This window comes from Bombina bombina, chromosome 11 (genome assembly GCF_027579735.1).
Source record: "Bombina bombina isolate aBomBom1 chromosome 11, aBomBom1.pri, whole genome shotgun sequence".
In the NCBI taxonomy this organism is placed as follows: domain Eukaryota; kingdom Metazoa; phylum Chordata; class Amphibia; order Anura; family Bombinatoridae; genus Bombina; species Bombina bombina.
The window spans coordinates 3925900-3940979 of record NC_069509.1 but is presented as its reverse complement, the minus strand read 5'-3'; the positions used below and the strand labels follow the sequence as shown (position 1 = coordinate 3940979).

General features: G+C 42.7%; 1 protein-coding gene across 3 annotated transcripts in view; it reads right to left on the bottom strand.

Moving 5' to 3' along the window:
* FBRS (fibrosin) overlaps positions 1-15080 on the bottom strand; it is a 222949-nt gene that overhangs the window by 44375 nt on the left and 163494 nt on the right. For 2 of the 3 annotated variants that reach the window (XM_053694393.1, XM_053694394.1), the window contains exon 14: positions 9398-9475. The exons of the other annotated variant lie outside the window; for it this stretch is intronic. In XM_053694393.1, coding sequence (XP_053550368.1) covers positions 9398-9475 — 78 coding nt within the window. The remainder of the gene's footprint in view (positions 1-9397; positions 9476-15080) is intronic. 3 annotated transcript variants of the gene reach the window in all.

The following is a 15080-nucleotide window of genomic DNA, read 5'->3' as shown; positions in this document are numbered from 1 at the left end:
ACAGTACTGTGCCTTTAAATAATAAAAAGCGCATACTTTTTTAAACCTCCAAAAATCATCCGATCTTTATGAAATTTACACCATATGATCCTAATGCTTTGAAATGATTGCACAGTAAATTTCAAGTCAATTAACCCCCTACTGCCCAAACCGGAGCAAATTAACCATGCCACAGCCTTTGCTGTGTCCTACCTTCCTTGGAGATTAGTTTTAATCGAAAATAAACCTCTCTGAAGTCCTCAAGTAATCTTTGGACCCTTCACATGTATCTGCATGAAGCTGTTTGTAAAAACAACTGCGCAACTGAGGCGCGAAATTCAGGCCCCCTCCATCTTCCCTCAGGAGTTTGTGGGGCCTTCCCAAGCCAAAATAGGTGTCTAAATATATGCCATGCGGAATAAAACCCCAAAAAGTGTTATAAATGCAATATAAAACTTGTATAATGTCAGATTATCTTAAAAAATAATTGATTGCCCCTTAACAGTGTCCACCAGTGTTTTGAGCCCTTACAAATAAGCCTTCCTTCTATACTAAGTCTCAGAATATGGCTTACCTTTCCCACATGGGGATTCTGTCAGTCTTCCAGCATTACTAAGTCTTGACTAGAAAAAAATGACTGAAACATACCTTAAAGCAGTTAAGCCTGCAAACTGTTCCCCCCAACTGAAGTTTTCCTGTACTCAACAGTCCTGTGTGGGAACAGCAATGGATTTTAGTTACTGGTGCTAAAATCATATTCCTCTCAGCAGAAATCTTCATCACTTTCTGCTTCAGAGTAAATAGTACAAGCCGGCACTATTTTAAAATAAACTCTTGATAGAAGAAATAAAAAACTATAACTAACACCACATACTCTTACCACCCCCGTGGAGATGCTACTAGTTAGAGCGGCAAAGAGAATGACTGGGGGGGGGCGGAGCCTGAGGGGAGCTATATGGACAGCTCTGTTGTGTGCTCTCTTTGCCACTTCCTGTAGGGATTGAGAATATCCCACAAGTAAGGATGAATCCGTGGACTGGATACACCAATGTAAGAGAAATGACCGATATTTATATAATAACCTAATGGCACACAGATGCTAGGAGTGCCCTTTTTCCACACTCACTGGATAATATTATAACCACCTCTATTGGGGAATTGAATACAATTTTGGCCGCCGGTTAAGAGTATTAAAACTGGAGTAAGGCTGATACTCATAGGCAACTGTATGATAAGGCAGATAAACAAGACATCGTCCTGCTGTTATTACTTTCGCTATTTCAGTAACTGCTTCTGTGCATTAAACATATGCATATAGTTGCAATTCACTTGGTGAATTTGCAGTTGCATTACATTAGTAAAACAGAATTTATGTTTACCTGATAAATTACTTTCTCCAACGGTGTGTCCGGTCCACGGCGTCATCCTTACTTGTGGGATATCTCTTCCCCAACAGGAAATGGGAAAGAGTCCCAGCAAAGCTGGCCATATAGTCCCTCCTAGGCTCCGCCCACCCCAGTCATTCGACCGACGGACAGGAGGAAATATATATAGGAGAAACCATATGGTACCGTGGTGATTGTAGTTAGAGAAAATAATTCAGCAGACCTGATTAAAAAACCAGGGCGGGCCGTGGACCGGACACACCGTTGGAGAAAGTAATTTATCAGGTAAGCATAAATTCTGTTTTCTCCAACATTGGTGTGTCCGGTCCACGGCGTCATCCTTACTTGTGGGAACCAATACCAAAGCTTTAGGACACGGATGAAGGGAGGGAGCAAATCAGGTTACCTAAACAGAAGGCACCACAGCTTGCAAAACCTTTCTCCCAAAAATAGCCTCCGAAGAAGCAAAAGTATCAAATTTGTAAAATTTGGCAAAAGTGTGCAGTGAAGACCAAGTCGCTGCCTTACATATCTGGTGAACAGAAGCCTCGTTCTTGAAGGCCCATGTGGAAGCCACAGCCCTAGTGGAGTGAGCTGTGATTCTTTCAGGAGGCTGCCGTCCGGCAGTCTCATAAGCCAATCGGATGATGCTTTTAAGCCAAAAGGAAAGAGAGGTAGAAGTCGCTTTTTGACCTCTCCTTTTACCAGAATAAACAACAAACAAGGAAGATGTTTGTCTGAAATCTTTTGTAGCCTCTAAATAGAATTTTAGAGCACGGACTACGTCAAAATTGTGTAACAAACGTTCCTTCTTTGAAACTGGATTCGGACATAAAGAAGGTACAACTATCTCCTGGTTAATATTTTTGTTAGAAACAACCTTAGGAAGAAAACCAGGCTTAGTACGCAAAACCACCTTATCTGCATGGAACACCAGATAGGGCGGAGAACACTGCACAGCAGATAACTCTGAAACTCTTCTAGCAGAAGAAATAGCAACCAAAAACAAAACTTTCCAAGATAGTAACTTAATATCTATGGAATGTAAAGGTTCAAACGGAACCCCTTGAAGAACTGAAAGAACTAGATTTAGACTCCAGGGAGGAGTCAAAGGTCTGTAAACAGGCTTGATCCTAACCAGAGCCTGAACAAATGCTTGAACATCTGGCACAGCTGCCAGTCTTTTGTGTAGTAAGACAGATAAAGCAGAGATCTGTCCCTTTAGAGAACTTGCAGATAATCCTTTCTCCAAACCTTCTTGTAGAAAGGAGAGAATCTTAGGAATTTTTATCTTATTCCATGGGAATCCTTTGGATTCACACCAACAGATATCTCTTTTCCATATTTTATGGTAAATCTTTCTAGTTACCGGTTTTCTGGCCTGAACCAGAGTATCTATCACAGAATCTGAAAACCCACGCTTCGATAGAATCAAGCGTTCAATCTCCAAGCCGTCAGCTGGAGGGAGACCAGATTTGGATGTTCGAATGGACCCTGAACAAGAAGGTCCTGTCTCAAAGGTAGCTTCCATGGTGGAACTGATGACATATTCACCAGGTCTGCATACCAAGTCCTGCGTGGCCACGCAGGAGCTATCAAGATCACCGAGGCCCTCTCCTGATTGATCCTGGCTACCAGCCTGGGAATGAGAGGAAACGGTGGAAATACATAAGCTAGGTTGAAGGTCCAAGGTGCTACTAGTGCATCTACTAGAGTCGCCTTGGGATCCCTGGATCTGGACCCGTAGCAAGGAACCTTGAAGTTCTGACGAGACGCCATCAGATCCATGTCTGGAATGCCCCATAATTGAGTTATTTGGGCAAAGATCTCCGGATGGAGTTCCCACTCCCCCGGATGGAATGTCTGACGACTCAGAAAATCCGCCTCCCAGTTTTCCACACCTGGGATGTGGATCGCAGACAGGTGGCAGGAGTGATCCTCCGCCCATTGAATTATTTTGGTCACTTCTTTCATCGCCAGGGAACTCCTTGCTCCCCCCTGATGATTGATATACGCAACGGTCGTCATGTTGTCTGATTGGAACCTTATGAATCAGGCCTTTGCTAGTTGAGGCCAAGCCCTGAGAGCATTGAATATCGCTCTCAGTTCCAGAATGTTTATCGGGAGAAGAGACTCTTCCCGAGACCATAGACCCTGAGCTTTCAGGGATTCCCAGACCGCGCCCCAGCCCACTAGACTGGCGTCGGTCGTGACAATGACCCACTCTGGTCTGCGGAAGCTCATTCCCTGGGACAGATGGTCCAGGGTCAGCCACCAACGGAGTGAATCTCTGGTCTTCTGATCTACTTGAATCACTGGAGACAAGTATGTATAGTCCCCATTCCACTGTTTGAGCATGCACAGTTGTAATGGTCTTAGATGAATTCGTGCAAAAGGAACTATGTCCATTGCTGCAACCATCAACCCTACTACTTCCATGCACTGCGCTATCGAAGGACGAGGAACAGAATGAAGAACTTGACAAGAGCTTAGAAGTTTTGACTTTCTGACCTCTGTCAGAAAAATCCTCATTTCTAAGGAATCTATTATTGTTCCCAAGAAGGGAACTCTTGTCGACGGAGACAGAGAACTTTTTTCTATGTTCACCTTCCATCCGTGTGATCTGGGAAAGGCCAGAACGATGTCTGTATGAGCCTTTGCTTTTGACAGGGACGACGCTTGTATTAGAATGTCGTCCAAGTAAGGTACTACTGCAATGCCCCTCGGTCTTAGAACCGCTAGAAGGGACCCTAGTACCTTTGTGAAAATCCTTGGAGCAGTGGCTAACCCGAATGGGAGGGCCACAAACTGGTAATGCTTGTCCAGAAAAGCGAACCTTAGGAACTGATGATGTTCTTTGTGGATAGGAATATGTAGGTACGCATCCTTTAGATCCACGGTAGTCATAAATTGACTTTCCTGGATAGTGGGTAGAATCGTTCGAATGGTTTCCATCTTGAACGATGGTACCCTGAGAAATTTGTTTAGGATCTTCAAATCCAAAATTGGTCTGAAAGTTCCCTCTTTTTTGGGAACTACGAACAGATTGGAAAAAAATCCCATTCCTTGTTCCTTTATTGGAACTGGGTGTATCACTCCCATCTTTAACAGGTCTTCTACACAATGTAAGAACGCCTGTCTCTTTATTTGGTTTGAGGATAAGTGAGACCTGTGGAACCTTCCCCTTGGGGGTAGTTCCCTGAATTCCAGGAGATAACCCTGAGAAACTATTTCTAGCGCCCAGGGATCCTGAACATCTCTTGCCCAAGCCTGAGCAAAGAGAGAGAGTCTGCCCCCCAATAGATCCGGTCCCGGATCGGGGGCTACTCCTTCATGCTGTTTTGTTAGCAGCGGCAGGCTTCTTGGCCTGCTTACCCTTGTTCCAGCCTTGCATCGGTTTCCAGGCTGGTTTGGGTTGTGAGGCATTACCCTCTTGCTTAGAGGATGCAGAATTAGAGGCCGGTCCGTTCCTCAAATTGCGAAAGGAACGAAAATTAGACTTATTTTTGGCCTTGAAAGGCCTATCTTGTGGAAGGGCGTGGCCCTTTCCCCCAGTGATGTCTGAAATAATCTCCTTCAATTCTGGTCCAAATAGAGTGTTACCTTTGAAAGGGATGTTAAGCAATTTTGTCTTGGATGACACATCCGCTGACCAAGACTTTAGCCAAAGCGCTCTGCGCGCCACGATAGTAAACCCTGAATTTTTCGCCGCTAATCTAGCTAATTGCAAAGCGGCATCTAAAATAAAAGAGTTAGCCAACTTAAGTGCGTGAACTCTGTCCATAACCTCCTCATATGGAGTCTCTCTACTAAGCGAGTTTTCTAGTTCCTCGAACCAGAACCACGCTGCTGTAGTGACAGGAACAATGCACGAAATGGGTTGTAGAAGGTAACCTTGCTGTACAAAAATCTTTTTAAGCAAACCCTCCAATTTTTTATCCATAGGATCTTTGAAAGCACAACTATCTTCGATAGGAATAGTAGTGCACTTGTTTAGAGTAGAAACTGCCCCCTCGACCTTAGGGACTGTCTGCCATAAGTCCTTTCTGGGGTCGACCATAGGAAATAATTTCTTAAATATAGGGGGGGGGAACAAAAGGTATGCCGGGCCTTTCCCACTCCTTATTTACTATGTCCGCCACCCGCTTGGGTATAGGAAAAGCGTCGGGGTGCACCGGAACCTCTAGGAACTTGTCCATCTTGCATAATTTCTCTGGAATGACCAAGTTGTCACAATCATCCAGAGTAGATAACACCTCCTTAAGCAGTGCGCGGAGATGTTCTAATTTAAATTTAAATGTCACAACATCAGGTTCAGCTTGTTGAGAAATTTTTCCTGAATCTGAAATTTCTCCATCTGACAAAACCTCCCTCATGGCCCCTTCAGATTGGTGTGAGGGTATGACAGAACAATTATCATCAGCGCCCTCCTGCTCTTCAGTGTTTAAAACAGAGCAATCGCTCTTTCTCTGATAAGTAGGCATTTTGGATAAAATATTTGCTATGGAGTTATCCATTACAGCCGTTAATTGTTGCATGGTAATAAGCATTGGCGCACTAGATGTACTAGGGGCCTCCTGTGTGGGCAAAACTGGTGTAGACACAGTAGGAGATGATGTAGTATCATGTTTACTCCCCTCATCTGAGGAATCATCTTGGGCAATTTCATTATCTGTGGCAGTACTGTCCTTACTTTGTTTGGACGCTATGGCACAATTATCACAAATTGAAATGGGGAGACACATTGGCTTTCATACATATAGAACATAGCTTATCCGAAGGCACAGACATGTTAAACAGGCTTAAACTTGTCAACAAAGCACAAAAAACGTTTTAAAACAAAACCGTTACTGTCTCTTTAAATTTTAAACAGAAAACACTTTATTACTGAATATGTGAAAAAGTATGAAGGAATTGATCAAAAATTACCAAAATTTCACCACAGTGTCTTAAAGCATTAAGAGTATTGCACATCAAATTTCAGAGCTTTAACCCTTAAAATAACGGAACCGGAGCCGTTTACAAATTTAACCCCTATACAGTCCCAGCTATAGCCTTTGCTGAGACCCAACCAAGCCCAGAGGGGAATACGATACCAATTGACGCCTTCTAGAAGCTTTTCCAGCAAATTTCAGATCCTCACACATGCATCTGCATGCCCTGCTCTCAAAAAAACAACTGCGCAGTAATGGCGCGAAAATGAGGCTCAGTCTACAACTAGGAAGGCCCCCTGACTGGAAAAGGTGTCTAACATAGTGCCTGCCGTTTAATAAACGTTCCCCAAGTTTATAAATGTGAATTGTCAGCATAAATATGAATAAAATGCCCATATTAAGCCCTTTATTCTGTTTGTTTGACTAAGAAAATGGCTTACCGGTCCCCATGAGGGGAAATGACAGCCTTCCAGCATTACATGGTCTTGTTAGAAATATGGCTAGTCATACCTTAAGCAGAAAAGTCTGCTAACTGTTTCCCCCAACTGAAGTTACTTCATCTCAACAGTCCTATGTGGAAACAGCAAAGGATTTTAGTTACTGTCTGCTAAAATCATCTTCCTCTCACAAACAGAAATCTTCATCCTTTTCTGTTTCAGAGTAAATAGTACATACCAGCACTATTTTAAAATAACAAACACTTGATAGAAGAATAAAAACTACATTTAAACACCAAAAAACTCTTAACCATCTCAGTGGAGATGTTGCCTGTGCAACGGCAAAGAGAATGACTGGGGTGGGCGGAGCCTAGGAGGGACTATATGGCCAGCTTTGCTGGGACTCTTTGCCATTTCCTGTTGGGGAAGAGATATCCCACAAGTAAGGATGACGCCGTGGACCGGACACACCAATGTTGGAGAAATAGCACTTTAAGCTTTTGCAAATAAAGTGCCACTATTACAATTAGACTCAGCTGTTAACCTTGTTACAATTGTTGGCTATTTAGAGCATGTGTCACTTTATTTAGACCACCTGAACCAACCAATAGGAGTATTATCTCTTTATAAATTATATCCAATCTAGGTCATTAATATTCCCTAATAATGACTTAATATCTGTCCTTGGGCCTGTAATATTAACCAAGGACAATATTGTCTCACAAGTTAAAGGGACAGTACACTGTAAAATTGTTTTTCCATAAATGTATTTAAAATGACTTATACCAACTGCAGAGTATAAAATATTTGAGAAGTTGCATTTTCGGGTTTATTTGTGTATCTGAAGTAGCTGGTTTTGTGCTTTGAAACCACAGCCTATTACAATGGGTTGAGCTTCAGGTAATATCATATCTCATTATGTTATCACTTTTATGTACACAGACTTGCTTCCTTATCTTATATTTGTCTGGAACACCAAAGCTCAATACATAGAGAGAACAATGGAAAATTATCCTTTTATTACTTAACTATCATGCCCCCCACTGAGGGTGTAATCTCTTCTGCTGGCTGTGTTTACTTAGGCTTGTCAATAGCGTATACGCCAGTATCAAAACTTTCAGTATAGGTTGGGAAACCACAAGCTAAATCAGCTATTTCAAATGCTGAAATAGGAGTAAAGGAGCTACTTGCAACCAATTTAATACACTCTAGCAGGTAAAAAGGATCATTGGGAATAATTTAAAGGGGAAAAAGTTTTTGGGTGAACTGTCCCTTTAATATTTAGAGGAATAAGCAAGATACAGAATCAAACTTGCTGCAAGTGTTTTTAATAAACGTTACCCATTTTTAACACTATTAAAGTTAAAATTTTAACGCCAACATGTACCAAATCTCCACATTAGAGGGAAGAGTGCTTTTCATAGTATTCTGTCCAACTGTTATGCTGAAAGTGTTCTCTTTTGTAATATGCTGTTTACGGATATATACTGTGCACATAAACATAATTTCCCAATACCAGTTTCTCTTCTCCATTGCTATATCCGCCATGAACCCCCTTAGCATGTAAGTCTAAGAGCCCAACCGCTTGCAGATCACCTTCATAAGAGCCAACTACAACAGTGCGACTCTCGACAGGACCCTCTACCCAGTTGATCCCTATAAATGTTATCTTGTATACCGCCTATGTCTATAGCGCAGCAGAATCTGTTGGCGCTCTACAAATAACCGATGATAATAAAATAATAATGCAGCACTTAATTACTGATATATACTGTGCATATATAAATATTTATTGTGTGTGCAGACCTTATGTAATGTAGCACTTAATTACTGATATATACTGTGCATATATAAACATTTATTGTGTGTGCAGACCTTATGTAATGTAGCACTTAATTACTGATATATACTGTGCATATATAAACATTTATTGTGTGTGCAGACCTTATGTAATACAGCACTTAATTACTGATATATACTGTGCATATATAAACATTTATTGTGTATGCAGACCTTTTGAAATGTAGCACTTAATTACTGATATATACTGTGTGTATGCAGGACCTATATTGTGCATAAAGTGACAAGCGATAGTCAAGGAGGTGAATGCGCAGACAAGGGGTCACTGGAGCCACTGTAAAATTCTGTGCAGGAGCACCTAGTTTTATAGCGGCACATGGCTTAAACATCAGAACAAGCTGGTTAAACCAATATTCACTTTTTCTTGTGCCTCAGGAGAGATGGACTTTTTGTGTTTCACTTGTGCTGGGCAAGTCATTTGGTTTTACTGTCCCGATTCAGATAGAGCATATGATTTACTTCTATGGTCACATATAGAAGGTCAGGAGTGTGCATGTGTCTTTAGCAGCCTATGGCAGCAGAGTATCCATGTATAACTGATAGAAATAATGTTACAAACTCTGCTGCCAGATGCCTTGTTGAGCCTGGCGCCACTGGCGATTTGAGCTGGTGATGTTGGAATTATATCTATTATGTCAATAAGAACATTGATATAGAATAAAGGAAATGTTTAGAAGATAAGCTAGGGAATGAGGGAGGGAACAGGAGATGTGAGCCAGTGGGATTTAGAGGAAACATAAGCAAGGGAGATATAGTGACTCTTCAGATGAGACCACTGTAGGAGAGAAGAAAACAGACTTACCAACAGGACCTCCATTCTGGAGAAAGGAAGCTGAAGCAGGAGAAATCTGAAAATGTCCAGCTGAGTGAGACATCACACCTAGAAACCAGGAGACGGGACGGATGAGACAGGGCAGATAAGCAGCATAAAGGCTTTCAGATGAAAAGAAACAACATAAAGCTCAACGTTCCTATAGAGAAACTCTCTATATTCAGTAGCTGCACCGCCGATATCACTACACCCATTTGCTAGTAAATTTAGCCACAGGAGCAATAAGAACAAGAAAAACAATCAGCTAAGAAAATAGAAGTATGAAAAAAATTCTGATAGAGGAAGTTACGATTATAATCTTGTATTCTCTGCTTTCTCTTCATCCTACGTCAGCTTAACGTGGGAGCACAGGGCAGGAGACGTATGTGCTAAACTAGAGGTACGGGCGGTATAACAGCACTACTGACAGAAAGACATGACGATTCAGTTAAAGACCAACAAATGCTTTACTCTTTGTTTAGTTATTCACATGGGGCAGTTTCGGCTTCAGCAACTCTGGTACACATTGTTATAATAGACAGAATACTTTGTATAGGTAAAAAAACAGAATTTATGCTTAGCTAATAAATTTCTCTCTCTTGTGATGTATAGAATCCACGGATTCATCCATACTTGTGGGATATTCTCCTTCCTAACAGGAAGTGGCAAACAGAGCACCCACAGCAGAGCTGTCTATATAGATCCTGCCTTAGCTCCACCCCCCCAGTCATTCGACCGAAGGCTAGGAAGAAAAAGGAGAAACTATAGGGTGCAGAGATGACTGAAGTTTTTCAAATAAAAATATACTACCTGTCTTAGACAGGGCGGGCCGTGGACTGGATACATCGCAAGAGAAAGAAATTTATCAGGTAAGTATAAATTCTGTTTTCTCTTGTAAGATGTATCAAGTCCACGGATTCATCCATACTTGTGGGATACCAATATTAAAGCTTTAGGACACGGATGAAGGGAGGGACAAGACAGGGACCTTAAACGGAAGGCACCACTGCTTGTAGAACCTTTCTCCCAAAAATAGCCTCCGAAGAAGCAAAAGTATCGAATTTGTAAAATTTGGAAAAAGTATGAAGCGAAGACCAAGTCGCCGCCTTACAAATCTGTTCAACAGAAGCCTCATTTTTAAAAGCCCATGTGGAAGCCACAGCTCTAGTAGAATGAGCAGTAATTATTGCAGGAGGCTGCTGTCCAGCAGTCTCATAAGCCAAACGGATGATGCTTTTCAGCCAAAAAGAGAGAGAGGTAGCCGTAGCATTTTGACCTCTCTGCTTACCAGAGTAAACAACAAACAATGAGGATGTTTGGCGGAAATCTTTAGTTGCTTGTAAGTAGAACTTTAAAGCACGAACCACATCAAGATTGTGCAACAGACGTTCCTTCTTTGATGAAAGATTAGGACACAGAGAAGGAACAACAATTTCCTGATTGATATTCCTATTAGAAACAATCTTAGGAAGAAACCCAGGTTTGGTACGCAAAACCACCTTATCTGCATGGAAAACAAGGTAAGGTGAGTCACACTGTAAAGCAGATAACTCAGAAACTCTTCAAGCCGAAGAGATAGCTACTAAAAACAAAACTTTCCAAGATAGAAGCTTAATATCTATGGAATGCATAGGTTCAAACGGAACCCCTTAAAGAACTTTAAGGACTAAGTTTAGGCTCCATGGCGGAGCAACAGGTTTAAATACAGGCTTGATCCTGACTAAGGCCTGACTAAACGCTTGAACATCTGGTACATCTGCCAGACATTTGTGTAAAAGAATAGACAGAGCAGATATTTGTCCTTTTAAAGAACTATCTGATAACCCCTTCTCCAATCCTTCTTGGAGAAAAGACAATATTCTAGGAATCCTAATCTTACTCCATGAGTAACCCTTGGATTCACACCAATAAAGATATTTGCGCCAAATCTTATGATAGATTTTCCTGGTGACAGGCTTTCTAGCTTGAATCAGGGTATCAATGACCGACTCAGAGAAACCACGCTTTGATAGAATCAGGCGTTCAATCTCCAAGCAGTCAGACGCAGAGAAATTAGATTTGGATGCTTGAATGGACCTTGGATTAGAAGGTCCTGCCTCATTAGCAGAGTCCACGGTGGAACAGATGACATGTCCACTAGGTCTGCATACCAAGTCCTGCGTGGCCACGCAATTGCTATCAGAATCACAGAAGCTCTCTCCTGCTTGATTCTGGCAACCAGACGTGGGAGGAGAGGAAACGGTGGAAATACATAGGCCAGATTGAAGGACCAGGGCACTGCTAGAGCATCTATCAGTACCGCCTGGGGATCCCGGGACCTGGACCCGTAACAAGGAAGTTTGGCGTTCTGACGGGACGGCATCAGATCCAATTCTGGTGTGCCCCATAGCTGAGTCAACTGGGTAAATACCTCCGGATGGAGCTCCCACTCCCCCGGATGAAAAGTCTGACGACTTAGGAAATCCGCCTCCCAGTTCTCTACCCCTGGGATATGGATTGCTGAGAGATGGCAAGAGTGATCTTCCGCCCATCGGATTATTTTGGTTACCTCCATCATCACTAGAGAACTCTGTGTTCCTCCTTGATGATTGATATAAGCTACAGTCGTGATGTATCATCGCTAGAGAACTCTGTGTTCCTCCTTGATGATTGATATAAGCTACAGTCGTGATGTTGTCCGACTGAAATCTGATGAATTTGGCCGCAGCTAGCTGAGGCCACGCCTGAAGCGCATTGAATATCGCTTTCAGTTCTAGAATGTTTATCGGGAGGAGAGTTTCCTCCCGAGACCATAAGCCCTGTGCTTTCAGGGAGTTCCAGACTGCACCCCAGCCTGGCATCTGTCATTACTATGAGCCGCTCTGGCCTGCGGAAACATATTCCCTGAGACAGGTGGTCCTGAGACAGCCACCAGAGAAGAGAATCTCTGGTCTCCTGGTCCAGATGCAGTAATAATCATTCCACTGTTTGAGCATGCATAGTTGCAGTGGTCTGAGGTGTAGGCGGGCATAGGGAACTATGTCCATTGCCGCTACCATGAGTCCGATTACCTCCATACACTGATCCACTGATGGCCGAGGAATGGAATGAAGAGCTCGGCAAGTGGTTAAGAGTTTTTAAGAGTGGTTAAGAGTCTATCAGAGTCCCTAGGAAGGAAACTCTTGTGAGAGGGAAGAGAGAACTCTTTTTTTTATGTTCACCTTCCACCCGTGAGATCTCAGAAAAGCCAACACGATGTCCGTGTGGGACTTGGCTAAATGTTGTCTAGATAAGGCGCCACTGCTATGCCCCGTGGTCTTAGAACCGCCAAAAGGGACCCTAGCACCTTTGTGAAAATTCTGGGAGCTGTGGCCAAACCGAAGGGAAGGGCCATGAACTGATAATGCCTGTCCAGAAAGGCGAATCTGAAGAATTGATGATGATCTCTGTGAATAGGGATGTGTAGATACGCATCCTTTAAGTCCACGGTAGTCATATATTGACCATCCTGGATCAACGGTAGAATAGTCCGAATAGTCTCCATCTTGAATGATGGTACTCTGAGGAATTTGTTTAGAATTTTGAGATCCAAGATTGGTCTGAAGGTTCCCTCTTTTTTGGGAACCACAAACAGGTTTGAGTAAAACCCTAGCCCTTGTTCCGCTTTTGGAACTGGGCGGATCACTCCCATGGTATGTAGGTCTTCTACACAGCGTAAGAATGCCTCTCTCTTTTTCTGGTTTGCAGACAATCGAGAAATGTGAAATCTCCCCCTTGGGGGGGGGGGGGGGGGGGAAGGGTAGTCTTTGAAGTCCAGAAGATATCCCTGGGAAACAATTTCTAAAGCCCAGGAATCGTGAACATCTCTTGCCCAAGCCTGAGCTAAGAGAGAGAGTCTGCCCCCTACTAGATCCGGTCCCGGATCGGGGGGTACCCCTTCATGCTGTCTTAGAAGCAGCTGCAGGCTTCTTGGCCTGTTTACCCTTGTTCCAAGCCTGGTTAGGTCTCCAGACTGACTTGGATTGGGCAAAATTCCCCTCTTGCTTTGCAGCAGGGGAAGCTGAAGCGGGACCACCCTTGAAGTTCCGAAAGGAACGAAAATTTTGTTTGGTCCTCATTTTATTTGTTTTATCCTGAGGGAGGGCATGGCCTTTCCCTCCAGTGATATCTGAAATAATCTCTTTCAGTTCAGGCCCAAATAGTGTCTTTCCTTTGAAAGGGATGTTCAAAAGTTTAGATTTTGATGATAGATCAGCAGACCAGGACTTAAGCCATAACGCCCTGCGTGCTAAAATGGCAAAACCTGAACTCTTTGCCGCTAATTTAGCCAGTTGGAAAGCGGCATCTGTAATGAAAGAATTAGCCAACTTAAGGGCCTTAATTCTATCCATAATATCCTCTAATGAAGTCTCCATCTGAAGAGCCTCTTCTAGTGCCTCGAACCAGAAAGCAGCTGCAGTAGTTACAGGAACAATGTACGCAATAGGTTGGAGAAGAAAACCTTGATGAACAAAAATTTTCTTCAGGAGACCCTCTAATTTTTTATCCATAGGATCTTTGAAAGCACAACTGTCTTCGATAGGTATAGTTGTACACTTAGCGAGAGTAGAAATAGCTCCCTCCACCTTAGGAACCGTCTGCCACGAGTCCCGCATGGTGTCAGATATGGGAAACATACATTCTTAAAAACAGGAAGGGGAGCAAACGGAATACCTGGTCTATCCCACTCCTTAGTAACAATATTCACAATCCTCTTAGGGACTGGAAAAACATCAGTGTAAACAGGAACCTCTAAGTATTTGTCCATTTTACACAATTTCTCTGGAACCACTATAGGGTCACAATCATCTAGAGTCGCTAATACCTCCCTGAGCAATAAGCGGAGGTGTTCAAGCTTAAATTTTAAGGCCTTCATATCAGAATCTGTCTGAGGGAGTGTCTTTCCTGAATCAGAAATTTCTCCCTCGGATAACAAATCCCTTACCCCTACTTCAGAACATTGTGAGGGTATATCGGATACGGCTACTAAAGCGTCAGACGGCTAAGCATTTGTTCTTAACCCAGGTCACGCTTTCCTTGCAAACCAGGCAGTTTAGATAAAACCTCTGTGGCCATTTCTTGTAAGGTAACTGAATTCGACACACTAGATGAGAAAATAAAAACTAACATTTTTGTCACCACACTCACTTTACCCTTCCTAGCAGTTAAGCAGGCAAAAAGAATGACTGGGGGGTGGAGCTAAGGGAGGAGCTATATAGACAGCTCTGCTGTGGGTGCTCTCTTTGCCACTTCCTGTTAGGAAGGAGAATATCCCACAAGTATGGATGAATCCGTGGACGCGATACATCTTACAAGAGAAAAACACATTTCATGCTTACCTGATAAATTATTTCAAGGTTGTGAACGTCCAGGATCCATTACTCATCCTGACCATTAGCAGGCGGTAAAGAGCTCTATAAAATCCCTCCCACCTTACTAGAAACTAGTCTGACGTACAGCCAAGCAAAATAAATAGCACAAAATAAATAAAGCTAACACCAAAAGAAAAAAACAGGTTGGGGTCTCATCAACTCTCACCACCATGAAAGAACTTAACTTTTCGGGTAAGCATTAATGTTTTCTTTCATACAGGAGTTTAGAGTCCACAATCCATTACTCCTGAGAAACGAATACCCAAGCAGTGAAGTAATGAGAG